Source organism: Scyliorhinus torazame, chromosome 18 (assembly GCF_047496885.1).
Source record: "Scyliorhinus torazame isolate Kashiwa2021f chromosome 18, sScyTor2.1, whole genome shotgun sequence".
Taxonomy (NCBI): domain Eukaryota; kingdom Metazoa; phylum Chordata; class Chondrichthyes; order Carcharhiniformes; family Scyliorhinidae; genus Scyliorhinus; species Scyliorhinus torazame.
In genome coordinates, this window is record NC_092724.1 from 96,722,901 (window position 1) to 96,750,538 (window position 27,638).

The window sequence follows — 27,638 nt, forward strand, 5'->3', positions numbered from 1 at the left end:
ATAATAATAATCTTGATTATCACAAGTAGGCATACATTAACAATGCAATGAAGTTACTGTGAAAACCCCCCCAGTTGCCATTCTTCGGCACCTGTTCGGGTACACAGGGAGAATTTTGAATGTCCAAATTATCTAACAGCACATCTTTTGGGTCTTGTGGGAAGAAACCGGAGCACCCAGAGTAAATCCTCGCAGACACAGGGAGAACGCGCAAGCTCCGCACAGACAGTGACTCAAGCCTGGAGTCAACGTGCTGCCCATACTGATCTCCACCAACCAATGCAGGATGATATAAAAAACATGTAAATCTACTGGTATGTTATCAGGGATGAGGAGCAACAATTACAAAGACAGGCTTAGGTTTACCTCTTTGCCCCCACCCCAACTAGAGAGAGATCTTCAAGGACACTCAAGCCTCCTTCCAGATTTCTTCATCAAAATCCACCATTCTCTTCCCCTCTCCCTCATATGCTGGTCTGGCTTTCCCTTGAATGTATATAAACTATTCACTTAAACCACTCCCTATGGCAGCGAGTTTCATATTCTCACCACTATTTCTTTGGAATTCCCTATTGGATTTCTTGGCAACTACCCTAGATTGATGTCCTCTGGTTATGCTCTCTCCCACAAGTGGACACATTCCTTCTGGATTTACCCTATCAAAACCTTTCATAATTTAAAGAAACTCTTATGCGATCACTCCTCAGTCTTTTTCAAGTCACAAATTGAAAGAAAATGTTTCTTTGCACAGCGTAGTTAGAAGGTACGATTCATTGCACTGAACCATTGTTGAAGCACAGTTCAGAAAATTAAGAATTAATTGCTGGAAAACTAGAGATATTACAGCAGGAGTTTGGGATTAGGCCAGATGGCTCATGTGATTAAAAACTGCTGGCACATATTCAGAGGGGTCATCCAACATGCTTCTGCACTGTACTTTCTATAATTCATTACTTATACTGTAAATTAAGCTTGCAGCATAAACAAAGACCTAACAGCTGGATGATAATACTTGAGCCCTCCAATTTCAGCACACCCAGGCATTTTGTAGACTTGCTGTTATTGGTAGTAATGACCACTGATCATATGCTGTTACCTTCCCAATCTTTGAGCCTTACTGCTGCTGCACCAAGTAATAACCCAGATGCAGAATATCTTGCAGTACTTATTCATCGTATTTCTCTTCTTGAAGGTCTCCTGGTTCACAATACATCACCTCTCGTCCCCAGGGGTCAGAGATTTTGCTGGGGGAGAAGGGAAGTGCACAAAGAAACTTCATGTTCCTTCAACTGCTATATGCTATGTTTAGGTTACCTCCACGCTAGAGTTCTGTGGGTTCAATAAATAATGGATTCTGGCCTCAATATACTGTATGCAGCGTTAAGAGTCTATGCACTAGGGATGAAAGTAAGCAATGATCAGAAATTGGGAGCTTCACATGAATGTTCTAAGTTTCACATTTACATTGCATTTGCATCTTGTGTCTCTTTTACGTTCTGTTATGTCCCATTGATAAAATCTCTAGATTTACAGTCTCATCCCCAATCTGTACGCTGAAATTCTGAACGTTGCTAAAATGGTCAAAAATAACATTTCTACAGTAAGCATTTGGAGTTGCAAATCTTATTATGTAAAGCAAACAATTGACTTGGTGACCTATGGAGTTCCTCACAAGAGTCTTGGGTTCAGAACAATTATATTGTTCAGAGACTAACTTTATATATCACTTAAAGCAGGGTTTTTAAAGTGCAGGTTGCAACAAGTGGGTGAGTCGAGGGCTGGTGTCACGCGATCCATGGAGCGATTGGTCACGCTGTTCCGGCGGTAGTCCGGATCACGGGAGAAGTGCCCAACAGCCAATACCGGCTTTTAAATGGCGGTCTCTGCCGCCCTTTAAATGAAAATAAGTGAGGCTGTGTGCAGTCTTCCATCCAGAAGTGGCAGCAGAGTGGTCACGTGCCCTGCACTTACACTTGACGTCAAGCGCCCTCCAGGTACTCTCTTTAAGCTCCAAATCACGGAGCAGTGTTCCTTATAATTGCCAGCTGCTGGCATGCAAGGCAGGTGAACTGTGAAAATGAATGGTTTTCTTAAGAGTAAGAGGCAGCCACAGACTCAAATAGGCAGATTACCTTTTGGGCAGGATCTCACAACAGAATCTGTTAGAGGGAGATGCTCAGGAGAGATCAGGGCAGTGCTAATGGTAGCACTGTACAGAGCTCCAGTGCCTCTGGTTAACAGCCTATGAAGAAGAAAGCTAACTCGGGAACAAAGCAGTATAAAAATTATTTCTTGATGTATGTTTTTGTCAATTGTGCCAATGCAAATAAGAATTCAAAGCCCATGTGTGTTAAATGCAAGGAAGTAATGGCAAATGAGAGAAGTAGTTTCTGATTTTGAAAGAGAAGTGGTGGGTGAAACATTTGTTTGAGGTTGAGACACTAGAGTCAGTTACTAATTTAAGAGCGGATCAAAATTAAAAGACTACACTGCTGTAGTTGACCTACAATACCATATTAAAAACATACCAAAAGCTCACGTGACTGTCAGCATTCTGGTGTAACCTCTCCCAGGAGTATCCAGTGCTGAGTAAAACAAGTAGTTTGTTGCTACTGAACTTCACGACGACCTATATGCGCGAGGTTGGATTCGCCATTTTCATAAAGGTGAAGATAGAAGAAAGCAACTGGCTTAAGTCTGCACCTGATATATGGATTGCCGTCTTCTCCTTTGAACCTGATTCAAGTGAAATCGTGAGGACCAAGCATTGACCCCTTTTGCATTAAAGGTAAGTGAACGTGGCGTGGGTCGCAAAGGTCGGCCGCCGTGGGTTGTGAAGGTCAGCCGGCTGGCAAAAAATGGGTCCCGGGAAAAAAAAGTTTGAAGAACACTGCCTTAAAGGGCCTTAATTCAATGCTCAGTTATTTGCTGTGGGGACATTAGAGATAAAATACTGTTACATGACAAGAAATTTCCCTACATCGGCTGCTGGGCTCCTCCCATGTTAGCTTAATAACCTCTCTAGTTTATCTCAAGATATGGGAAACAAAATAAATGCTTTTTATTTCTATGCTTAAAAATAACAATATCACACCTGAAAAAAGATTGGAGTTGAAGTAAAACTTTTATGTTTGCAGTCGGATGGCAAAGTAAGATTTTTTTTGGGGGGGGGGGGGGGGGGGGGAGAAGAGAACTGGAGAGAGGTTCAGATCGGTTAATTGAGGGGGCAACAAGCTGACCCGAAGTGGGGGCTTAATATGCAAAGCTGTGAAACGTCTGGGGTGGCATGGTAGCACAGTGAGCACTGTTGCTTCACAGCGCCAGGGACCCGGGTTTGATTCACGGCTTGGGTCACTGTTTGTGCAGAGTCTGCACATTCTCCCCGTGCCTGCGAGGGTTTCCTCCAGGTGCTCCGGTTTCCTCCCACAGTCCAAAGATGTGCGGGTTAGGTCGATTGGTCACGCTAAATTGCCCCTAATGTCCAAAAGTTAGGTGGGGTTGCTGGGTTACGGGGATGGGATGGAGGTAGGGTGCTCTTTTGGGAGCCGGTGTAGACCCGATGGGCCGAATGAAATGAAATCAGTAGTGAAATTAGTATCCAGTAGTAAACTGCATGGGACAGAATTCATTTATAAATGTCAGAAGACAAGAAAGTAAGTGCCAGTATTTCCAGGGGTCCTAAATCTGTATCAAATTTACCCAACAAGTCTAATTCTCCATCCGCAGAAAAGAACCTCACCAAAACCACATTCTTAACAGAAACAGAAAAAATGGGACAATCTCAACAGGTTTCATAGTATCTGTGGAGAGAGAAGGGAGCTGACTTTGAGTCTGGATGACTCTTTGTCAAAGCCCTTAACAACACTGATTTGTTAATTTCTACGCATGAGAAAACGGCAGATACACATAATCAACCGGTTCTTCAAGTGAGCTGAGACTATATCGTTTAATCCATAATATCATTCATGCACCAGCTCAAACAGCTAGTTTAAAAAATTTCTTGATGGGATGTGCAGTTGCCCATCCCGAACTGCCCTTGAACAGAGTGGCTTAACAGGCCATTTCAATTGACAGTTTAAGAGTCAACCACATTGCTGAGGATTCGGGGCCGGTTTAACTCAGTGAGCTAGACAGCTGGTTGTTGTGCAGAACAAGGCCAGCAGTGTGGGTTTAATTCCCATACCGGCTGAATTATTCATGAAGGCCTGCCTTCTCAAACTTACCCCTTGCCTGAGGTGATCCTCAGATTAAACCACCACCAGTCATCTCTCCCCCTCAAAGGGGAAAAGCATGGGTCATCTGGGACTGTGGCAACTTTATCTTTAGTCAGTCACATGTAGGCAGATTGTCCCTCCCTACCGGACATGAGTGAACCAGATAGGTTTTTATGACAATTGATGACAATTTTATGATCGACATTACTGAGACTAGCTTTCAATTCCAGATTTTATTAATTGAATTTAAATTCCACCAACTGCCATGGTGGGATTTGAACCCATATCCTCAGGACATTAGTCTGGGTCTCTGGATTACTAGTCCAGTGACATTACTGCCACGCCACTGTAATTTTACCACAGTAAAATTCATCATCTGTTTTATATAGCAAGGACTGAGGGAAACTTGCATGGGTTGTCAATTTCTTCAATACATTCCATCTTGTATTGCTTTGTAAAGTACATAATTTACAGAATGTATAAATTGGTCAAAACTGAATGATTCAAAGGAAGGATCTAATTGCAGTGTCTATGTTATTGGCTTTCTGCACCAGTTGGCATTTCTATTGGGGGAAGCAGCAACAGGTCCTGTCCAGCTATATAAAACTCAGCAGGTTAGACTTCAAAACAGAAGCACAATACTACTCAGAACATTAGGATATTGGTAGTCCACAAAAACTCAGACATAGCAAAAATTTGAACACTCCTCCTAGACAAAAAGATTCAGAATTTGGGGCTTTGCACAATTAGAAAATAAATAGTAAATTGACAAGTCCAATTAATAATGATAAATTCAACTAGAAAAAATATATAATACAATTGGAACAAATTCAAATGCTGAATTAATTTATATAGAATTGAAAAACAAGGTGAAAGGTTAAACATATTTGGATTGGGGAGATGAATCCATATCTGCAATTATTTCAGTGCTCTCCTAAAACAAATTGCAGGCACCAATTTATTTCGCCACAATGTCATACAGATTTGGTTGTACGTTGTCCCACAATTTTATCTCACAAATGGTAGGTTTGACTTTATACCATAAACCAAGCTAACACTCCAATGGATTTGCGGTGGTGGTGGTGGTGGTGGTGGTGGGGGGGGGGGGGGGGGGGGGGGGGGGGGGGGGGGGGGGGGGGGGGGGGGGGGAGGAGGAGGGAGGAGGAGGAGAGAGGGAGAAAAGGAAAAGAGAGAGAGAGGAGAAAGAGGTCAATGGTTCACTGCTCTTGTACAATGCAGAATGATTGCAATTTTATCTTCAAAATAAGTCACTGAACTTCAGAGATCTCAAACACTTGGAGTAATTCAACACAAGGGACTATATAAATAGCAGCCATTTAAAAAAAATTCTCCTTAAATGTTAAACAAATTGTAAGTCTGAACCACACATGTCCAAAGGTTGAACAGAACAAGTAATCAGGATCTAATAAATAATGGCAAATGATGGGCAGCACGGTGGCGCAGTGGTTAGCACTGCAGTCTCACGGGGCCAAGCTCCCAAGTTCGATCCCGGCTCTGGGTCACTGTCTGTGTGGAGTTTGCATTCTCCCCATGTTTGCGTGGGTTTCGCCACAAACTAAAGATGTGCAGGCTAGATGGATTGGCCACGCTAAATTGCCCCTTAATTAGAATAAATGAATTGGGCACTCTAATTTTTAAAAAATAGTGGCAAATGATTAAGTTGATTTAAGCAGAGACAGAGAGACAGCGTCCCTTTTACTAAGGTCTAAACACTTCTGCTAAATTCTCTCAGAAAGCATCACGCAGGGATCAATCACCGACTGTTGAAAAAATAAGGTCCCTGACCAACCCACTGGTTGCGAGTTAACCAATCAGAACTGAGTCCCTCCAAAACTGGTTCCCAAGATCCACTCGGTGAGAGGAGTCCTCTCAAAAATACAAAACCTGAGAACAGAGTCCCGGCAAGCAGGTTGCTTCAACTTTGAGCCTTCTGCTTAAAGGCACATCAGATTATGGGTCCAGACCAAAATAATAAAAGAAATGGGAACAAAAGAAATACACAGAACTCTTACAATAGCATTCCAACCATTTTTTCAGCTTTTTCTCCAAAATAACTGATCTATTCGTGACTAGCATATTTATAAGCTTTAATTTTGCACTGCGCCCAGAAATGAAAGTATCTTTACACTCTCAAACCTCTTCAGAATTTTAAGTATCTCTATTAGGTCATCCCTCAACAGAACATTAATTTGTGTAATTAAAGTCAAAAAAGGATATTGAGGTACATGGTAGTGCCTACAAACAAACAAAGAAACATACAGCACAGGAACAGGCCCTTCCGACCTCCAAGCCTGCGCCGACCATGCTCGTCGTCTAACCGAAAGCCTTCTACACTTCCGGGGTCTGTATCCCTCCATTCCCATCCTATTCATGTATTTGTCAAGATGCCTCTTAAATGTCACTATCGCACCTGTTTCCACCATCCCCTCCGGCACAGAGTTCCAGGCACCCACTACCCTCTGTGTAAAATAACTTCCCTCGCACATCTCCTCTAAACGTTGCCCCTTGCATCTTAAACCTATGTTCCCTAGTAATTGACTTTTCCACCCTGGGAAAAAGCTTCTGATAATCCACTCTGTCCATAATTTTGTAGACTTCTATCAGGTCGCCCCATAACCTCCATCGTTCCAGTGAGAACAAACTGAGTTTATCCAACCTCTCCTCATTGCTAATGCCCTCCATACCAGGCAACATCCTGGTAAACCTCTTCTGTGCCCTCTCCAAAGCCTCCACAGCCTTCTGGTAGTATGGCGACCAGAATTGAACTCTATATTCCAGTGTGGCCAAACTAAGATGCTGTAAGATGCAGCATGACTTGACAATTTTCATACTCAATGCCCTGGCCGATGAAGGCAAGCATGCCGTATGCCTTCTGGACTACCTTCTCCACCTGCGTTGCCATCTTCAGCGACCTGTGGACCTGTACATCCAGATCCCTCTGCCTGTCAAAACTCTTAAGGGTCACTTTCTTCCTCCCATTGCTCAGGCTACAAAAAAATTCAAAAGGTTCATGGAATTTTGGCTAGAGCTGGAACTCAAAAGGATACAAATTATGTTACAGCAAATCAAAGCTGTCGAGTCCTGGGCACCAGAGCTCTCAAAATATATATTGGTTTTGGAGGAGTTGCAGCACAGATTCACCAGAACGAACCTCCTCCTCCCTTCAGGTACCATGCCCCAAGATGCAGTGGCAACCATGGCCTTCCGTTGAATTGGTCCCTGATCATGCTTCGCGAAGTGCTACAGCGATTTACAGTATGGCTGACCAGAAAACTCTCCTGCTCTAACCTCCTGCCATCAGGCATCATAGAAGTATTTACAGGCTGATAATCAATCTCCTTGGCCGCATTACGAATGTAATTTTCAAGGCCATCAAGTCCTGAAGTAGGACTTGACCCAAGAACTTCTGGCCCACTGCGCCACAGGACCTCCATCTCACCACAATACAGGGTTAAATTAGTTCTGATGGAGGGTAATCGACCTGAATGTTAACTGTTTCTCTCCACAGTGGTGAATGGTATGCTGAGTATTTTCAGCATTTTGTGTTTATGCAGTTGCATAGACTAGAGTCCAATTCTTTTGAATATGGAAGAATAAGGGTTGAATAATTTAAGAGGATTTGAGAGAGAAACTGTATCATCACATATATGAAACCAAAACAAGGGAGCATAATCCTCAATATTAGAGCTAACCATTTAGAGGTGATTAAAAGTTGAGGCTGGTGGGGGCGAGGTGTCAATGCAAAATTTACAGATTTTTGTTAGCTAAGTATATTAAAGAGTCGGAAGAAGCATGGCAGGTAGATCTTAGAATGGTTACAGTACAGATGGAGGCCATTCAGCTGTTTGTCTGTGCCAGATCTCTGCAAGCCGGATTCAGTCTCCCTCCCTCGTCCTTTCCCTGCACTCATACCGATTTTCTCTTTTCAGCTACTCATCCAATTCATATTTGAAAGCTACAATAATAATAATAATCTTTATTATTGTTACAAGTAGGCTTACATTAACATTGCAATGATGTTACTGTGAAAATCCCCTAGTCGCCACACTCCGGCGCCTGTTCGGGTACACTGGGGGAGAATTCAGAATGTCCAATTCACCTAACAAGCACGTCTTTCGGGACTTGTGGGAGGAAACCGGAGCACCTGGAGAAAACCCACCCAGACATGGGGAGAACATGCAGACTCAGTGCAGGAATCTAGAACCTAGGACCCTGGTGCTGTGAAGCAACAGTGCTAACCACTGTGCTACCGTGTCGCCCATCAATCTGCCTCCACCATACTCTCCAGTAGTGCATTCCAGATCCCAAAGACACACAATCCAAGTTCTCCCCTCATGTTGCCATTGGCTCCTTTGCCAAATACCTCAAATCAGTGTTCACTGGCTCACAACTCTTCTGTCAATGAACATCGTTTCTCCTTACTTACTTTGTCTAGAGCCCTCATGATTTAGAACATCTCTATCAAATCTCCTCTCCAGTAAGCACAACCCCAGTTTCTCTAGTCACATAAATGGTTTCAGGGATGAGGGATTTTATTCTCAAATCTCTTTATGCTCCCTCTAACCTTTACTGCATCGTAAAGTGCAGTGCCCAGAATGTAACACAATTCTTCAATTGAGGCTGTACTGGGTTCCTTACTTTTGTACTTATATGCCTCTGCGAAGCCCAGGATCCCCGCATGTCTTTATAACGTTTTCTCAACCTGACCTGCCAGCTTCAACAATTTGCATTTTTGCTGCAGGCCTCTCTTTCACCTCTCCTGGAATTGTATCCTTTATTGCATAATGCCTTGCCTTGTGCTTACTACCAAAATGTTATAATTTCACACTTCTCTGCATGAAATTTAATTTACCACCTGTCTGCCCATTCTACCAGCCTGTTTAGGGGCCCTAACAAAAATCGGGGTAAAATCTCCACTGGTTGGAGTCACACCTAGCACAAAATGGCTGCGGTTATTAGAGATCAATCATCTCAGTCCCAGGACATCACTGCAGTGGTTCCTGAGGGTAGTGTCCTAGCCCAATCATCTTCAGCTGCTTCATCAGTGACCTTCCCTCCATCACATGGTCAGAAATAGGGATGTTCAGTGATGGTTGCTCAACGTTCAGCACCATTTGGGACTCCTCAGCCAACAGTTGGTGCCCATATGCAGCAAGACCTGAACAACATTCAGGCTTGGGCTGATAAGTGGAAAGTAACATCCGCGTCAAAAAAGTGCCAAGCAATGACCATCTCAAAAGAGAAAGAATCCAACCATCGCCCATGACATTTAATAGCATTACCACCATTGAATCCCCCACTAGCAACATTCTGGGGTCTACCATTAACCAGAATGGGCAGCATGGTGGCTCAGTGGTTAGGACTGCTGTCTCACAGCACCAGGGACCCAAGTTTGATTCCGGCATTGGGTGACTTGAGTAGTTTGCACATTTGCCCTGTGTCTGCATGGATTTCCTCTGGGCCCTCTGCTTTCCTCCCAGTCCAAAGATGTGCAGGTTAGGTGAATTGGCCATGTTAAATTGCCCTTTGGTGCCCAAAAATGTGCAGGTTAGGTTACGGATATAGGACAGGGTGGACGGGGGAGTGGATCTGGGGACAGTGCTCTTTTGGAGGGTCGGTGCATACTCGAAGGCTGAATGGCTTTTCTGAACTGTAGGGATTCTATGATTCTAAGAAACTGAACTTGACCAGCCATGTATATATGTGGCTACTACAGTAAATCAGCTCCCGGCTCCCCAACAAGGCAAAAGTGCATTGAATCCCGACAGTGCAGGAATCTGCCATTTGGCCCACCGAGTCTGCACCAGCCCTCCGAAAGAGCACTCTGCCTAGGCCCACTGGCCTATCCCCATAACCTTTTACATTGATTATGGCCAGTCAGTCCACCTAACTTGCACATCTTTGGACTGTGGGAGAAAACTGGAGCACCCATAGGAAACAATGCAGACACAGGGCAAATGGGTGAGCAAAGCTGGAACTGAACTCCCATCCCTGGCACTGTGAGGGAGCAGTACTAACCACTGTGCCACCCTAACAATCAATGGTAGCTGACATAGACATCATTATCGAGAGTAGCATTTATAATTCCAGATTTGTTAATTATTCCATCAATTGCCATGGGATTTGAAGCCCATTCCCAGAGAATTAGCCTGGAACTCTGGATTGCTAGTCCAATGACAACCACTGCATTACCACTTCCCCAGGAGTGTTGTGGAATACTCTCCACTTGCCCAGATAAGTGCAACTTCAACACTCGAGAAGCTCGACACCATTCAGGGCAACGCAGCCTGCTTGATTGGCATGGCATCCACCATCTTAAACATTTATTCCCTCCATCACTGACACAGTGGCAGCCTTGTGTACCATCTTGAAGATGCTCTTTGGCAACTCCCCAAGGCTCCTTTGAAAGCACCTTTCAAATCCATGACATCTACCACCGAGAAGGACAAGGGCAGCATGGGAACACCATAACCTGCAAGTTCCATTCCAAGCCACCCACTATTGTGGTTTGGAACTATATCGCTTTTCCTTAACTGTCGCTGGGTCAAAATCCTGGAACTCCCTCTTTAACAGCATTATGCATGTACCTACACCACATGGGCTGCAGCGGTTCAAGGCAGCAATTCAAGGAAAGTTAGGGACGGGCAATAAATGTTGTTCTAGCCAGTGACACCATACCAAGTGAAATAATTTTTTTTAAATGTTCTTTTGATTTCAATCACTATTCTCCTCAGTTCACAACACTTCCAAGCTTTTTGTCTTATTTTGAAATTGCAACCTGTATACCAAAGTCAAAGCCATTAATAAAGATTAAGAAATGTGGTCCTAACACTGACCCCTGGGGAACCCCATTGTTTACCTTCATCCAGTCTGAAAAACAACTGCTCACCACGGCTCTTAGTTTCCTTTCACTTTGGCGATATAGATACAAAGTTGGTTGCCACCCTTTTATTCCTTGGTCTTAATTTTGCTGGTAAGTCTATTATGTGGCACTTTATCAAGTTGGAAGTTCATATACTCCACATAAACTGCATTATCCTCATCAACACTTTCTGTAACCTTATCAGAAAACTTAATCAAGAGTTATACAATATTTGCCTTTAACACAGCCATGCTAGGTTTCCTTTAAGTCCATACTTATCCAAGTGACTTTTATATCTATCCATTCTAAACATTTCCCTGCCACAGAGGTATAACGCACTGCCCTGTAGTTGCTGTGCTTATTGCGACCTTTTCGATTTGTAATTCTCCAGTCATCTGACATCTCCTCCTGAAAGGAGAATTGGAAGATTCTAGCCAGTAATTCTGCAATTTTCACGCTTACTACCCTCAGTATCCTCAGATGCTTGCCATTTAGTCCTGCTTGTTTAATCAAATAGTCAGCCTTTTTAATAGCACCACATATAAATTTTTAGCCCTACAGTGTCTCTTCTTTCAGTATGACTTTGACCCACAGTTTTTTCCTTAATATTTCTTCTCTAAAGGTCACTCCTTGTTCTTTTACAACTTGGCTGGCCAATCTTTGATTCCAGATATAGAGAACTCTCTTCCTGAAAAGGTGGTGGAAGAATCATCTTTGAATATTTTTAAGGTAGAGATGGATAGATTCTTGGTAAGCAAGGATGTGATAAATTATTGAGAGTAGGTGGGATGCAGATTTTATTAAATATCTTATTAAATGGTAGAGCAGGCTCATGGGGCTGAATAACCTACTTTTGCTCCATGTTTGTAATTGAATGGGGAACAGACTGGAAGACCCCTTCCTGTGAAGATTGATCTAAATCTGGAAAGACTGAATAGCCTAAGATCAGAGATACAAATCAGCCAAACTATAACGGAATAAGGGGACCAGACTGGGGGGGGGGGGGGGGGGGGTGAATGGTTAGCAGTTGATTCACAGCTCCAGGGTCGAATACTCAATAGGAGAGGCTGAACAGGAGGGGGCCAGACTGGGAGGGGACCAGACTAGAGGTTGCCGAGTGGGAAGGGACAGGCTGGAGGGGCTGAATGGTCTTCTTCCTCTGATCCGTGCCACTGGCGTCGGTCAAGTACCGGCACTGAGCATGCGCAGTGTCCTCCGCCCCGTCTCATTCGATGACCGGGCCACGAGTTTTAATTAAACTCCTGCAAACGCGGCTCGAACCGTCTCTGGGCCGCAGCTGGAACCGGATTTTAAAAAAGACACAAACGAACGGAAGCCTGTTCCCGCAGGCCGACTCACCTTGGCGGTTCTCGTGCAACTGTTTCTCGAATTCGTCAAAATCTGACATTTGTGTTTGTGTAATCTTAACGGGGTTTTTGTTAAAATAAAAGGAAATAAAACAAAAAAAAGTAAACAGGGGATCTTTATTGATTTTCCGACGGTGCCTTCATTCGGAGTTTAAGAAGCCGGCGGCAGGGGCCCCCCGGCTCGGTTCCCTCACACACACAATGGCCGCTTCACCGAGCGGCTCCCAGATTGCGCTCGCCTCGCCCTCACTTGGCTTCTGACTGACAGCCCGTCCGGCCAATCCTTGCCCGCGCAGAGCCCGAACCCCTCACCGGCCGTCCAATGGCTGGAGTGCGAAGCCGGAGTTGCGGCCGCACGGTGCACGCGGAAGGACAAAACACCTCTGTCGAAACTGCAAACAAAAACGACATCTCGCACCACATTGAAACCCTCATCACCCTGTGTGTATATATCACAAATAAAATCCTCCAAAGTTACACCCAGTCAGGTGCAAAGTTTTAAAATGTATCTCCCCTGCCCCAGGTTTACAGCATTTTGCATTTTTAAAAAATAAATTAAGTACCCAATTTTTTTTCCAATTTAGGGAAAATTTAGCATGGCCAATTCACCTATCCTGCACATCCTTTTGGGATGTGGGGGGTGAGACCCACACAGATACAGGGAGAATCTGCAAACTCCACACGGATTCAGGGCCAGGATTGAACCCAGGTCCTTGGTGCTGTGAGGCATCAGTGCTAACTGTGCCACTGTGCTGTCCTAGTATTTCCATTGTTCTCTTCTCAGGCAGCCCCTTAGAATTGAGGATGAATCATTTCCACTCCGGTTCCACGGGTTCCGAGATGGCTGATCAGTCCAACTGTTTGCCCACTCTTCCAGGTGTGGAGTGGATGTGCTTGGGAAGGGGGGGGGGGGGGGGGGGAGGCAGGTGAGGGTCAGGATTCTCCAATTCCGTTCGCCCTGTTGCCGGCGGCAGCAGAGACTTTGCCGCTCTTCCAAAACTCCATTCGTTGCTGCGGGTCTGGAGAATCCCGCCAGCGTGAACGGATGGAGAATTCCAGCTCAGGTGTGTGGAAGTTTGTGCTCTGATGCCTCAATTTAGCCTCTGCGTGGTTTCAACAAAGTCTCTTGATGTATACAGTGCCTTGCCAAATAAACCTACATTGGCCGGTCACAAGCCAGGGACTCCCAGGATTTATTGTCCTAAAATCTTGTTTCCAAGCTCCCACTGGACCAGACTTGAAACAGAGGCAACACAAGAAACAATTAAAAAATAAGAACATAAGAATTAGGAACAGGAGTAGGCCATCTGGCCCCTCGAGCCTGCTCCGCCATTTAATGAGATCATGGCTGATCTTTGTGGACTCAGCTCCACTCTCCGGCCCGTACACCATATCCCCGAATCCCTTTATTCTTTAGAAAGGCATCTATCTTTTTCTTAAAAACGTTTAAAGAAGGAGCCTCAACTGCTTCACTGGGCAAGGAATTCCAGAGATTCACAACCCATTTGGGTGAAGATGTTCCTCCTACACTCAGTCCTAAGTCTACCTCCCCTTATTTTGAGGCTATGCCCCCTAGTTCTGCTTTCCCCGACCAGTGGAAACAACCTGCCCGCATCTATCCTATCTATTCCCTTCATAATTTTATATGTCGCAATAAGATCCCCCCGCATCCTTCTAAACTCCAATGAGTACAGTCCCAGTCTACTCAACCTCTCGTCATAATCTAATCCCCTCAACTCTGGGATCAACCTAGTGAATCTCCTCTGCACTCCCTCCAGTGCCAATATGTCCTTTCTCAGGTAAGGAGACCAAAACTGAACACAATACTCCAGATGCGGCCTCACCAACACCTTATACAATTGCAGCATAACCTCACTAGTCTTGAACTCCATCCCTCTAGCAATGAAAGACAAAACTCGATTAGCCTTTTTTCATCACCTGTTGCACCTGCACACCAACTTTTTGCGACTCGTGCACCAGCACACCCAGGTCCCTCTGCACAGCCGCATGTTTTAACATCTTACCGTTTAAATAATAATCCATTCTGCTGTTATTCCTCCCAAAATGGATAGCCTCACACTTGGCAACATTGAATTCCATCTGCCAGACCCTAGCCCATTCACCTAACCTATCCAAATCCTTCTGCAGACTTCCGGTATCCTCTGCACTTTTTGCTTTACCGCTCATCTTAGTGTCGTCTGCAAACTTTGACACATTGCACTTGGTCCCCAACTCCAAATCGTCTATGTAAATTGTGAACAACTGCGGGCCCAACACTGATCCTTGAGGGAACCCACTCTACAATGTAAAGCCAAAAGGGAGTTTACTGTTGTATCTAATTTTTCATGCTTCCATCTTTTTAGGTTGACCTTTTTTAGACTTTTCTGAAGTCAATATAAATAAATATGCGAAGAGGTGTAATCATTTTATTCTATCTCACAAAGTCAAATAACTACCCTTCATATATTGAGGCTGAATTAAAGGGAATCATAAAGTAAATCTGGGTAAAACTACTCAATTTTTGTCACAACGGGCAATAATGAAAATTGCTGAAAAGAGAGACAGAATGCCGAACATTCAGGATAACTACAAGAAAGCCAAATTTGAAATGATCACAGTTTACACCACAGGGAAAAAGGTGCTGGTTGGTTGGCAAGTCGGCTCTGATTAGCTAAGGCATCGGCAAGAAGAAAGCAATGGGGGGCTATAGGCTCCCCAAGTTTCTGGGGAATTCAAAAAAGGCACAAGGCTTGAACATATTCCTTTTGTTTGCAGAATGTATGTTGCTTCTAGCAAGCTTAAATGAGCCATGTTACAAGCTCAACTGATTATCGTAAGTTGTTTGTTAGTGTAGCTATTAATGCATTCAGGAGAGTACAGCGAGTGCTGTCCAATTACGGAATCACATCTAACAGTAGACATTTTGTTTTGGGTTTTGCAAGAATGGACTGGTTGAGTCTGTACTCTGCCTACTATGAACAACCAAAGAAACATGCTGTTTGATTCGATGAGTCACTGGTTGGGACATCTGGCCTACTTGACATCTCACTGATACAGAAATATATGCACAATATTGGTAAATTGTGTGGTAGAAGGAACGTCTTAGTGGATTGATGGCAGCATTAAGGAGGCAGAAAATGGAGGCATTTGTCAGGGCTAGAAGGCTGGGAACAGACAAAGCCTGTGTGGAATATAAGGAAAGTAGGAAGGAACTTAAGCAAGGAGTCAGGAGGGCTAAAAGGGGTCACGAAAAGTCATTGGCAAATAGGGTTAAGGAAAATCCCAAGGCTTTTTACACGTATATAAAAAGCACGAGGGTAGCCAGGGAAAGGGTTGGCCCACTGAAGGACAGGGGAGGGAATCTAAGTGTGGAGCCAGAGGAAATGGGCGAGGTACTAAATGAATACTTTGCATCAGTATTCACCAAAGAGAAGGCATTGGTGGATGTTGAGTCTGGAGAAGTGTGTGTAAATAGCCTGGGTCACATTGAGATCCAAAAAGACGAGGCGTTGGGCATCTTGAAAAATATTAATGTAGATAAGTCCCAGGGCCTGATGCCCCAGAATACTGAAGGAGGCAAGAGAGGAAATTGCTGAGGCCTTGACAGAAATCTTTGGATCCTCACTGTCTTCAGGTGATGTCCCGGAGGACTGGAGAATAGCCAATGTTGTTCCTTTGTTTAAGAAGGGTAGCAAGGATAATCCAGGGAACTACACACCGGTGAGCCTTATGTTAGTGGTAGGGAAATTACTGGAGAGAATTCTTCGAGACAGGATCTACTCTCATTTGGAAGCAAATGGACGTATTAGCGAGAGGCAGCATGGTTTTGTGAAGGGGAAGTCGTGTCTCACTAACTTGATAGAGTTTTTCGAGGAGGTCACAAAGATGATTGATGCAGGGAGGGCAATGGGTGTTGTCTATATGGACTTCAGTAAGGCCTTTGACAAGGTCCCTCATGGTAGACTGGGAGAAAAGGTGAAGTCACACGGGATCAGAGGTGAGCTGGCAAGATGGATTCAGAACGGGCTAGTCATAGAAGGCAGAGAGCAGCAATGGAAAGGTGCTTTTCCGATTGGAGGGCTGTGACTAGTGGTGTTCCACAGGGATCAGGGCTGGGACCTTTGCTGTTCGTAGTATATATAAATGATTTAGAAGAAAATAAAACTGGTCTGATTAGTAAGTTTGCAGACGACACAAAGGTTGGTGAAATTGCGGATAGCGATGAGGACTGTCAGAGGATACAGCAGGATTTAGATCGTTTGGAGACTTGGGCGGAGAGATGGCAGATGGAGTTTAATCTGGACAAATGTGAGGTAATGCATTTTGGAAGGTCTAATGCAGGTAGGAAATATACAGTGAATGGTAGAACCCTCAAGAGTATTGACAGTCAGAGAGATCTAGGTGTACAGGTCCACAGGTCACTGAAAGGGGCAACACAGGTGGAGAAGGTAGTCAAGAAGGCATACGGCATGCTTGCCTTCATTGGCCGGGGCATTGAGTATAAGAATTGGCAAGTCATGTTGCAGCTGTATAGAACCTTAGTTAGGCCACGCTTGGAGTATAGTGTTCAATTCTGGTCGCCACACTACCAGAAGGATGTGGAGGCTTTAGAGACGGTGCAGAAGAAATTTACCAGGATGTCACCTGGTATGAAGGGCATTAGCTATGAGGAGAGTTTGAATAAACTCGGTTTGTTCTCACTGGAACGACAGAGGTTGAGGGGCGACCTGAAAGAGGTCGACAAAATTATGAGGGGCATAGACAGGGTGGATAGTCAGAGACTTTTTCCCAGGCTAGAGGGGTCAATTACTAGGGGGCATAGGTTTAAAGGCAGCACGGTAGCATGGTGGTTAGCACAATTGCTTCACAGCTCCAGGGTCCCAGGTTCGATTCCTGGCTTGGGTCACTGTCTGTGCGGAGTCTGCACGTTCTCCCCATGTGTGTGTGGGTTTTCTCCGGGTGCTCCGGTTTCCTCCCACAGTCCAAAGATGTGCAGGTTAGGTGGATTGGCCATGCTAAATTGCCCTTAGTGTCTAAAATTGCCCTTAGTGTTGGGTGGGGTTACTGGATTATGGGGATAGGGTGGAGGTGTGGGCTTGGGTAGGGTGCTCTTTCAAAGAGCCGGTGCAGATTTGATGGGCTGAATGGCCTCCTTCTGTACTGTAAATTCTATGAAGATGCGAGTGGCAAGGTTTAGAGGAGATGTATGAGGCAAGTTTTTTTACACAGAGGGTAGTGAGTGCCTGGAACTCGCTGCCGGAGGACGTGGCGGAAACAGGGACGATAGTGACGTTTAAGTGGCATCTTGACAAATACATGAATAGGATGGGAATAGAGGGATACGGACCCCGGAAGTGCAAAAGATTTTCGTTTAGGCGGGCAACATGGTCGGCACAGGCTTGAAGGGCCAAAGGGCCTGTTCCTGTACTGTACTTTTCTTTGTTCTTTATTCATTAATGGAAAATACAACTCGTGCAGCCACAGCACAGCAGCAGTATGAAACGGCTTGCTTAACTTGTTGATCAAATTCTTGAGATGGTTTGTCTTTCTAGCATAATTTGAGGTAGACCAGGCACTTTTCAGAGCCTAAAGAGCCAGCCTTGTGCAAATTAGTGTGATACTAAACAGACAATAAACTGAACAGGGGACATGGTCCTGGGGATAGCTTTGTATGGTGAGCAAATGGCTAGCGCTCCATTTACGAGATTTCTGTTAAAGTCAATCTTATAGCTCATGGAGCTTGACAAGTCCCAACTGTGTATATCGACCAGTAAAGGTGATATGCCATCAATGAACACACAACGAGTGGTGAACGTAACTGAGGCTTTAATACACTAAACAGAAAGCCTCCCGGCCTCTGATCCCGAACTGGATCAGAGGCGGAGACCAGCCACCTTTATACGTGAACCTGAGGGGAGGAGCCACAGGCAGAGCCAACAGGGACAAGCCCAGGCATGTAACAATACAATACAATACAGGGGTTTACCACATTCACCCCCTGTTAAAAAAAAGGAGTCCAGTGGGGGTGAAGTGGACTTAAAGATCAAGTCTGTCAGGGACCTTGACCTTCCGCCGTGATCGCCTCAGTCCCGGCTGTGGTGTGGGCACCAGTGTCGAGACCTGCGTGTCCGGGAGCGTGTTGTCCTCTTCTTCACTCAGTTGTTGAGTCGGTGGAGGGGGGGGGGGGGGCGGTGTATGGGCGGGGGTGGTGGTGATGGTCGCTGGGTAGCCTGCTAGTGCCAAATCCCGAAGAGAGACTGTGTCCTGTCGCCCGTCCTGATGTGCCACGTAGGCATATTGTGGATTGGCATGGAGGAGCAGGACCTTTTCGCCAAGGGGATCTGATTTATGGCTCCTTGCATGCTTCCGGAGGAGAATTGGCCCTGGGACTGTCAGCCAGGACGGGAGCGAGACCCCAGAGGTGAACTTCCTGGGGAAGGCAAACATATGCTTGTGAGGTGTCTCATTGGTGGCAGTACACAGGAGCGACCGGATGGAGTGGAGCGCATCGGAGAGGACCTCATGCCAGCGGGAGACTGGGAGACTTCTAGACCGTAGGGCCAGGAGGACGGCCTTCCAGACCGTTATGTTCTCCCTCTCCACCTGTCCGTTGTAGCTGGTCGTCCTGCTGGAGGCGATGCCCTTGCTGAGTGGCGCACAATGACTTACACAAGTCAAGAAGTGATGAAGTCTATCGAGGCTTTATTAAGCAAGACTTGTTCCCCAGCAGCTCAGTTACAGAATGCGGCTGCTGGAAGAACTCCGGCTCTTATACTCCGCCTTCAGGGCAGAGCCAGAAGTCGGCAGATCCAACCAGGACCCGGGACCTGTCAGCCAATAGCCTCTCGGCTTCACAGGTACCATATTACCCCTAATACATACCACCACATTCACCCCTTGTTAACAAAAAGAACCCAGCGGGGTGGTGGTTCGCATGGTGGTAGGGGTTTACAAGGCTGGTCCTGGAACAAATTTCAAACCGTGGCTATGCATTTTTAGCCCAACATTTAGCTATGTACAAGTTTGTCAGAATTATTTACAACAAAATTATTTACAACAGAATTCTTGTTTACTTGGTGTCACGCGGATTCCACGAGTCGAGCGGGTGCCCTGGTCATCCTCGTCGATCGCCTCAGCCCCGGTGGTGGTGCAGGTGCTGGCTCGGGCACTGTCTTCTCTGGGAGCGTTGCGCTGTTCGTTCCTGTTTCTTTACTCCTGGGCGGGCACGGGAGGAGGACCAATCCACCCGGGAAGGGGGCGGTCGTGGGGTGCGCCGGTGGCAGGGAGGGGGTGATCGGTGTTGGGGGTGTGTGTGTGTTGCCGGCGGGCACCAGGTCCCGCAGGGAGATCGTGTCCTGTCGGCCGTCGGGGTACGCCACGCGTACTGAGGGTTTGCGTGGAGAAGGTGAACCCTCTTGACCAACGGGTCCGATTTGTGCACCCGCACATGTTTCCGGAGCAAGATGGGTCCTGGGGCTGCCAGCCAGGTCGGCAGCAACGTTCCGGAGGAGGACCTCCTAGGGAAGACAAGGAGGTGCTCGTGAAGCGTTTGGTTAGTGGTGGTACACAGCAGCGACCGGATGGAGTGGAGAGCATCCCGGAGGACTTACTGCCACCGGGAAACTGGGAGATCTCTGGACCGTAGGGCCAGTAGGACGGTCTTCCAGACCGTACAGTTCTCCCTCTCTACCTGCCCGTTCCCCCGGGGGTTGTCGCTGGTCGTCCTGCTCGAGGCAATGCCCTTGCTGAGCAGGAACTGACGCAGCTCGTCACTCATGAAGGAGGACCCCCCTGTCGCTATGGATGTACGCGGGGAAACCGAACAGTGTAAAGATGGTGCCAAGGGCCTTAATGACTGTGGCCACTGTCATGACGGGGCAGGGGATGGCGAAGGGGAAACGGGAGTATTCGTCCACCACATTCAGGAAGTATGCTTTGCGGTCTCGGTGGAGGGGAGGGGGCCTTTCAAATCCAAACTGAGGCGTTCAAAGGGACGGGAAGCCTTTATCAGGTGCGCTCTATCTGGCCTGAAAAAGTGCGGTTTGCAATCTGCGCAGAGGTGGCAGTTCTTGGTGACTGTACGGACCTCCTCCACAGAGTAGGGGAGGTTGCGGGACTTTACGAAATGGTAGAATCGAGTGACCCCTGGGTGGCAGAGGTCCTCGTGGAGGGCTTGGAGGCGGTCTATTTGTGCATTGGCAAATGTGCCGCGGGATAGGGCATCGGATGGCTCGTTCAGCTTTCCGGGACGATACAAGATCTCATAGTTATAGGTGGAGAGCTCGATCCTCCACCTCAAGATCTTGTCATTCTTAATTTTGCCCCGCTGTGCATTATCGAACATAAAGGCTACCAACCGTTGGTCAGTGAGGAGAGTGAATCTCCTGCCGGCTAGGTAATGCCTCCAATGTCGCACAGCTTCCACTATGGCTTGGGCTTCCTTTTCCACTGAGGAGTGGCGGATTTCTGAGGCGTGGAGGGTCCGGGAGAAAAAGGCCACGGGTCTGCCCGCTTGGTTGAGGGTGGCCGCCAGAGCTACATCGGACGCGTCGCTCTCGACCTGGAAGGGGAGGGACTCGTCGATCGCGTGCATCGTGGCCTTTGCGATATCCGCTTTGATGCGGCTGAAGGCCTGGCGGGCCTCTGTCGACAGGGGGAAGGTAGTGGACTGTATTAACGGGCGGGCCTTGTCTGCATACTGGGGAACCCACTGGGTGTAATATGAAAAGAAGCCCAGGCAGCGTTTCAGGGCTTTGGAGCAGTGGGGGAGGGGAAATTCCATAAGGGGGCGCATGCGTTCGGGGTCGGGGCCTATCACTCCATTGCGCACTACGTATCCCAGGATGGCCGGACAGTAGGTGCTAAAAACGCATTTTCCCTCGTTATATGTGAGGTTGAGGGCGTTAGCGGTCTGGAGGAATTTTTGGAGGTTGGCGTCGTGGTCCTGCTGATCGTGGCCGCAGATGGTTACGTTGTCGAGATATGGGAATGTGGCCTGCAACCCGTGCTGGTCAACCATTCGGTCCATCTCCCGTTGGAAGACCAAGACTCCGTTCATGACGCCAAATGGGACCCTTAGGAAATGGTAGAGCCGCCCGTCTGCCTCGAAGGCTGTGTACTTGCGGTCACCTGGGCGGATGGGGAGCTGGTGGTATGCGGACTTGAGGTCCACGGTGGAAAAGACCTTGTACTGGGCAATCCGATTGACCATGTGGGATATGCGGGGGAGAGGGTACGCATCTAGCTGCGTGTACCTTTTGATGGTCTGACTATAGTCTACGACCACCCTCTGCTTCTCCCTGGTCTTCACGACTACCACCTGGGCTCTCCAGGGACTATTGCTGGCCTGGATTATGCCTTCCTTCAGCAACCGCTGGACTTCAGACCGGATAAATGTCCGGTCCTGGGTGCTGTACAGTCTGCTCCTAGTGGCGACGGGTTTGCAATCCGGGGTGAGGTTCGCAAACAAGGAAGGCGGTTCAACCTTGAGTGTTGCGAGACCGCAGATAGTGAGTGGGGGTATTGGGCCGCCGAATTGGAATGTTAGGCTCTGGAGGTTACACTGGAAATCTAATCCCAGTAATGTGGGCGTGCAGAATTGGGGAAGGACGTAGAGCCTATAGTTCTTAAACTCCCTCCCTTGCACCGTTAGGTTCGCGATGCAGAACCCTTTGATCTCTACTGAATGGGATCCTGCAGCTAGGGAAATCTTTTGACCAGCACCGTTGTTGTCGTCATTTGGAGTGTCCGGGGCCGCAATTGGTCCGGAGTCACCGAAGCCAGTCGTGGTAGTAGCGTCGCGGCATTTTCTTCGGACACCGTGGAGCCGTCTATGCTGGGGTCCTTTGTTGTCAGCCAAGATGGCGGCGTCCATGGATCGCACGCGGTCGGGGGGTGGACAAAATGGCCACCCCCATGAATCGCACGTGGCCGGGGGGTCACAAGATGGTGGCGCCCATCCTCCCCTCGTGGTGTCCGGGACCCAAAATGGCAGCGCCCGCGTGTCGCGCATAGATCGTTGGGGGGGGTTGGAATCTGCTGTACTCGTTCTTCCCCGGGCATTGCGGCGACCCCCCGGGACCGGCACACTGCCGCGTAATGGCCCTTTTTGCCGCAGCTTTTACAAATAGCTGCGTGGGCCGGGCAGCGCTGCCAGGGGTTTTTCGCCTGCCCGCAAAAGTAGCAGCGGGCCCCACCGAGATGATCTGACGCTCTAGCCGCGGAAGCTTGCGGGGAGTCGGTCGCAACGGGGGTCCACGGAGCCCAAGGGGCTGCCGCGCGGTCGGGGCCGGAGGCGCGGGCGTTTTGAGAGGCCACATCAAGGGAGGCCGCAAGGGACCGTGCCTCTGAGAGTCCTAGCGACTCTCTTTCTAAAAGTCTGACGAATTTGGGGAGAAGTCATACCTGCCACGAATGCGTCTCGGATTAGCAGGTCCGTGTGCTCGATCGCGCTCACCGACGGGCAGTTGCAGTTTCGTCCCAAAATCAGCAGTGAGCTGTAGAATGCGTCGAGCGATTCTCCGGGAATTTGCCATTTCGTCGCGAGTTGGTGGCGTGCGTAGACCTGGTTTACGGGCCGAATGTAGACGCCTTTCAGCAACACGAGCGCCGTCGGGAAATCCTCCGCGTCTTTGATAAGCGTGTAGATCTCCGGGCTCACCCTGGAATGCAGGACCTGCATTTTCTGCTCTTCCGTGGTCCGGTCGGGGGCCGTTCGAAGGTAGCCTTCGAAGCATGCTAGCCAGTGTTTAAACACGGCCGCCGAGTTTGCTGCATGTGGGCTGATCTGCAGGCACTCCGGGGCGATCCGGAGCTCCATAGTCTTTTAAGTTTGCTTAATAAATTGTAGCGCACAATGACTTACACAAGTCGGGAAGTGATGAAGTCTATCGAGGCTTTATTAAGCAAGACTTGTTCCCCAGCAGCTCAGTTACAGAATGTGGCTGCTGGGAGAACTCGAGCTCTTATACTCCGCCTTCAGGGCGGAGCCAGAAGTCGGCAGATCCAACCAGAACCCGGGACCTGTCAGCCAATAGCCTCTCGGCTTCACAGGTACCATATTACCCCTAATACATCCCACCACACAGAGCAGCAACTAATGCAACTCGTCGCTCATGAAGGAGGAACCCCAATCGCTATGGATGTAAGTGGGGAACCCGAACAAGGTGAAAAGACTGTGCAGGGCCTTGATGATGGTGGCAGAGGTCATGCCAGGGCATGGGATGGCAAAGGGGAATCTTGAGTACTCGTCAACAATGTTGAGGAAGTACATGTTACAATCAGTGGGGGGGGGGGGGGAACCTTTGAAATCGACGCTGAGGCACTCAAAGGGGCAAGAGGCCTTTACCAGGTGCACTCTGTCTGTCCGATAGAAATGCGGTTTGGACTCCACGCAGACCTGGCAGTCCCTGGTCACGGTCCTGACCTCCTCGATGGAGTGAGGCAGATTGCGAGCCTTGATAAAGTGAAAAAAACGGGTGACCCCCGGGTGACAGAGGTCATTGTGGAGGGTCCGGAGTCGGTCTACTTGTACGCTGGCACATGTACCGCGGGATAGGGCATCTGGGGGCTCATGAGCTTCCCAGGCTGATACAAGATATCATAGTTGTAGGTGGAGAGCTCGATCCTCCACCTCAGTATCTTGTCATTCCCCGCTGTGTGCTATTGAACATGAAGGCAACCGACCGTTGGTCAGTGAGGAGAGTGAATCGCCTGCCGGCCAGCTAATGCCTCCAATGTCGCACAGCTTCTACGATGGCTAGGGCTTCCTTTTTGACAGAGGAGTGTCGAATTTCGGAGGCATGGAGGGTACAGGCAGAAAGCCACGGGCCTGCCCGTCTGGTTGAGGGTAGCGGCCAGCGCAAAGTCCGACGCATCGCTCTCCACCTGGAATGGAATGGACTCATCCACAGCATGCATTGCGGCTTTGGCAATGTCTGCCTTGATGCGGTTGAAGGCCAGGCGTCAGGGGAAAAAACGATGGATTTAATAAGCGGACGGGCCTTGTCCATATAATTGGGGACCTACTGGGCATAGTAGGAGAAGAATCCCAGGCATCTCTTCAGGGCCTTGGGGCAGTGGGGAGGGGGATTCCAGGAGGGGGCGCATGCGGTTGGGGTCGGGCCCTTGGACTCCGTTTTCCACAACGTAGCCGAGGATGGCTAGGCGGGTTGTGCGGAAAACGCATTTCTTCTTATTGTAAGTGAGGTTCAGGAGTTTGGTGGTGTGGAGGAAGTGCCGGAGGTTTTCATCATGGTCCTGCTGGTTATGGCCGCAGATGGTGACATTATCTAAGTACGGGAACGTGGCCCGCAGCCCGTACTGGTCAACCATTCGGTCCATTTCCCGTTGGAAGACCGAGACCCCATTGGTGACGCCAAAGGGAACCCTGAGGAAGTGGTAGAGGTGGTCATCTGCCTCGAAGGCAGTGTATTGGCGGTCCTCCGGGCGGATAGGGAGCTGGTGGTATGCGGACTTCAAGTCAACTGTGGAGAAGACTCGATACTGCGCAATCTGATTGACCATGTCAGATATGCGGGGGACGGGGTACGCATCGAGCTGCGTGTACCGGTTGATGACCATCCGGTGCTTCTCCCCAGTCTTGATGACCACCACTTGGGCTCTCCAGGGGCTGTTACTAGCCTCAATGATCCCCACTCGTAGGAGTCATTGGACCTCCGACCTGATAAAGGTCCTATCCCGGGCACTGTATCGCCTGCTCCCAGTAGCGACGGGCTTACAGTCCGGGGTGAGATTAGCGAAGAGCGAGGGTGGAGAGACCTTAAGTAAGGCTTTGGAGGTGGCACTGGAAGTCGAGCCTCAGTAATAGGGCAGTGGAGAGATGAGGAAGGACGTAGAGTTTGAAGTGAGTTTACTCTACGCCTTGTACAGTAAGGGTTGCGACACTGTACCCCCAGGTTTCTACTGCATGTGATCCGGAAGCCAGGGAGATTTTCTGGGTCGCGGGTAAGATTGGGAGGGAGCAGCGCCTTACCGTATCTGGGTGTATGAAGCTGCCTGTGTTCCCGGAGTTGAAAAGGCAGGCCGTCTCGTGTCCGTTGATCCGGACAGTCATCGTCGATTTTGTGAGGTGATGAGACTGGGACTGGTCGAGCGTGCTGGAGGCGAGCTTCAGAAGGTGATGGGTAGGCCGGTCGGAGGTAGCGGCGGCCTGCGTACGATCGGGTGAGCAGGGCTCCCGGGAGGCTGCGGAGTGGTCCCAAGGTGGCGTCAAAGATGGCGGCCCCCATGGGTCACGCGTGGCGGGTGAAGTATAAAATGGCGTTAAAGATGGTGGCCCCCATGGGTCGCACGTGGCGGCCAAAATCGAAGATGGCGGCGCCCACGGGTTGCACATGGCAGCTGGCGCGGCAGCTGGGGGCGACCCCGACAGGCAGCAGGCAGCCCTGCTGGGCCTAGAAGCCTTAGGGAGAGATCGGGCCTGGCAGGCTTTCGCAAAGTGGCCCTTCTTCCCATACCCATTGCAAGTCGCGTACCGTGCAGGGCAGCGTTGTCGGGGGATGATTACGCTGGCCGCAAAAGTAGCGGCATTGGCGGGCTGCTGCACGGCACAGGCTTGCACCGCACCCGGGTCGGATGATGGCGGCGCCCACGAGGGTGCCGCGTGGTCGGAGGTGTAGGCTTCCATGTTCTGGGAGGCCACCTCCAGTGAGTTTGAGAGCTGCACTGTCTGTGGGAGGCCGAGTGTACCCCCATCTAGCAATCGCTGGCGGATGTATGTAGCTCGATTTCATGCTCGCGACGTAAGCACCCCTGATCAACAGCTCCACGTGTTGGGTAGCCGATACCCGCCTGGCAGTCACAGCTCTGGCAGAGTACCCGCAAGGCACGCAGGAATTCTGCTAGTGACTCCCCAGGGCGTTGTCGTCTCGTGGCAAGAAGGTGCCTAGCGTACACCACGTTCACAGACTTAACATAGTGTCCCTTCAGCAGCATTATCGCGTCCGTATATGAGGGGGCGTCCCTGATGAGAAGAAAGACTTGCGGGCTCACTCGTGCGTGGAGGATCTGCTTCTTTTGGAAGTCGGTGAAGTCTTCAGTGAAGGATCCGAGGTACGCTTCGAAGCAGCTTAGCCAGTGCTCCAAAGTTGCAGTGGCATCGGCTGCCTGTGGGTCCAGCTCCAGGCGATCAGGCTTGAGTGATGAATTCATATCATATCATAGAATTTACAGTGCAGCAGGAGGCCATTCGGCCCATCGAGTCTGCACCGGCTCTTGGAAAGAGCACCCTACCCAAGGTCAACACCGCCACCCTATCCCCATAACCCCACCCAACACTAAGGGCAATTTTGGACACTAAAGGCAATTTATCATGGCCAATCCATCTAACCTGCACATCTTTGGACTGTGGGAGGAAACCGGAGCACCCGGAGGAAACCCACGCACACACGGGGAGGATGTGCAGACTCCGCACAGACAGTGACCCAAGCCGGAATCGAACCTGGGACCCTGGAGCTGTGAAGCAATTGTGCTATCCACAAGGCTACCGTGCTGCATATTAGATGTTTAGTGTATTAAATTGATATACCATCAATGAACACACGACGAGTGGTGAACGTAACTGAGGCTTTCATACACTAAACAGAAAGCCTCCCGGCCTCTGATCCCGAACTGGATCAGAGGCGGAGACCAGCCACCTTTATACATGAGCCCGAGAGGAGGAGCCACAAGCGGAGCCAGCAGTGACAAGCCCAGGCATGTAACAATACAATACAATACAATACAGTGGTTTACCACAAAAGGTACGCTTTCAGCAGACAGTAATGAAGAATCCATTCACGGATTTCTCAACTAGTACATCAAGGAGTGAGAGTATGTTAGACTGCTCATCTAAAAAGTGAATTTGAACACAGAATGGTGTGTGAGGAAATCCTTACAATTAGCTGGAGATCACATATGTATCATCTACTAGCAAACATGTCGCAGTGATGCAGTGATATATAGACGTTCTCAACAGCTAACCTTTCATGTTGCATTCTAAATTTATTGTCACATCCGATGTACTTAGTGTTGCTAACGTTACGGTTGGTTCAATTGCTCTGTTTTATTACCTTTGCTCTCTAGTCGCCAGGTATCTTTATGATACGCCATGAGGTTCAAGTAATGATCAATAACGCAATACACCGATTAGTAAGATTCAAATCAAAGCACATT

The 27,638-nt window shown here is 48.5% G+C and overlaps 1 protein-coding gene across 4 annotated transcripts in view; it reads right to left on the bottom strand.

Annotated features, from left to right (window-relative positions):
- LOC140395379 (splicing factor U2AF 65 kDa subunit-like) overlaps positions 1 to 12,706 on the bottom strand; it is a 75,343-nt gene extending 62,637 nt beyond the window's left edge. For 2 of the 4 annotated variants that reach the window (XM_072483070.1, XM_072483069.1), the window contains exon 1: positions 12,457 to 12,703. In XM_072483070.1, the coding sequence (XP_072339171.1) occupies positions 12,457 to 12,505 (49 nt within the window). In that variant the 5' untranslated portion in view covers positions 12,506 to 12,703. Of the gene's footprint in view, positions 1 to 12,456 lie in introns of all 4 variants that reach the window. The other 2 variants (XM_072483068.1, XM_072483067.1) reach the window with 2 other exon arrangements.
- Positions 12,707 to 27,638: the final 14,932 nt, after the last annotated feature.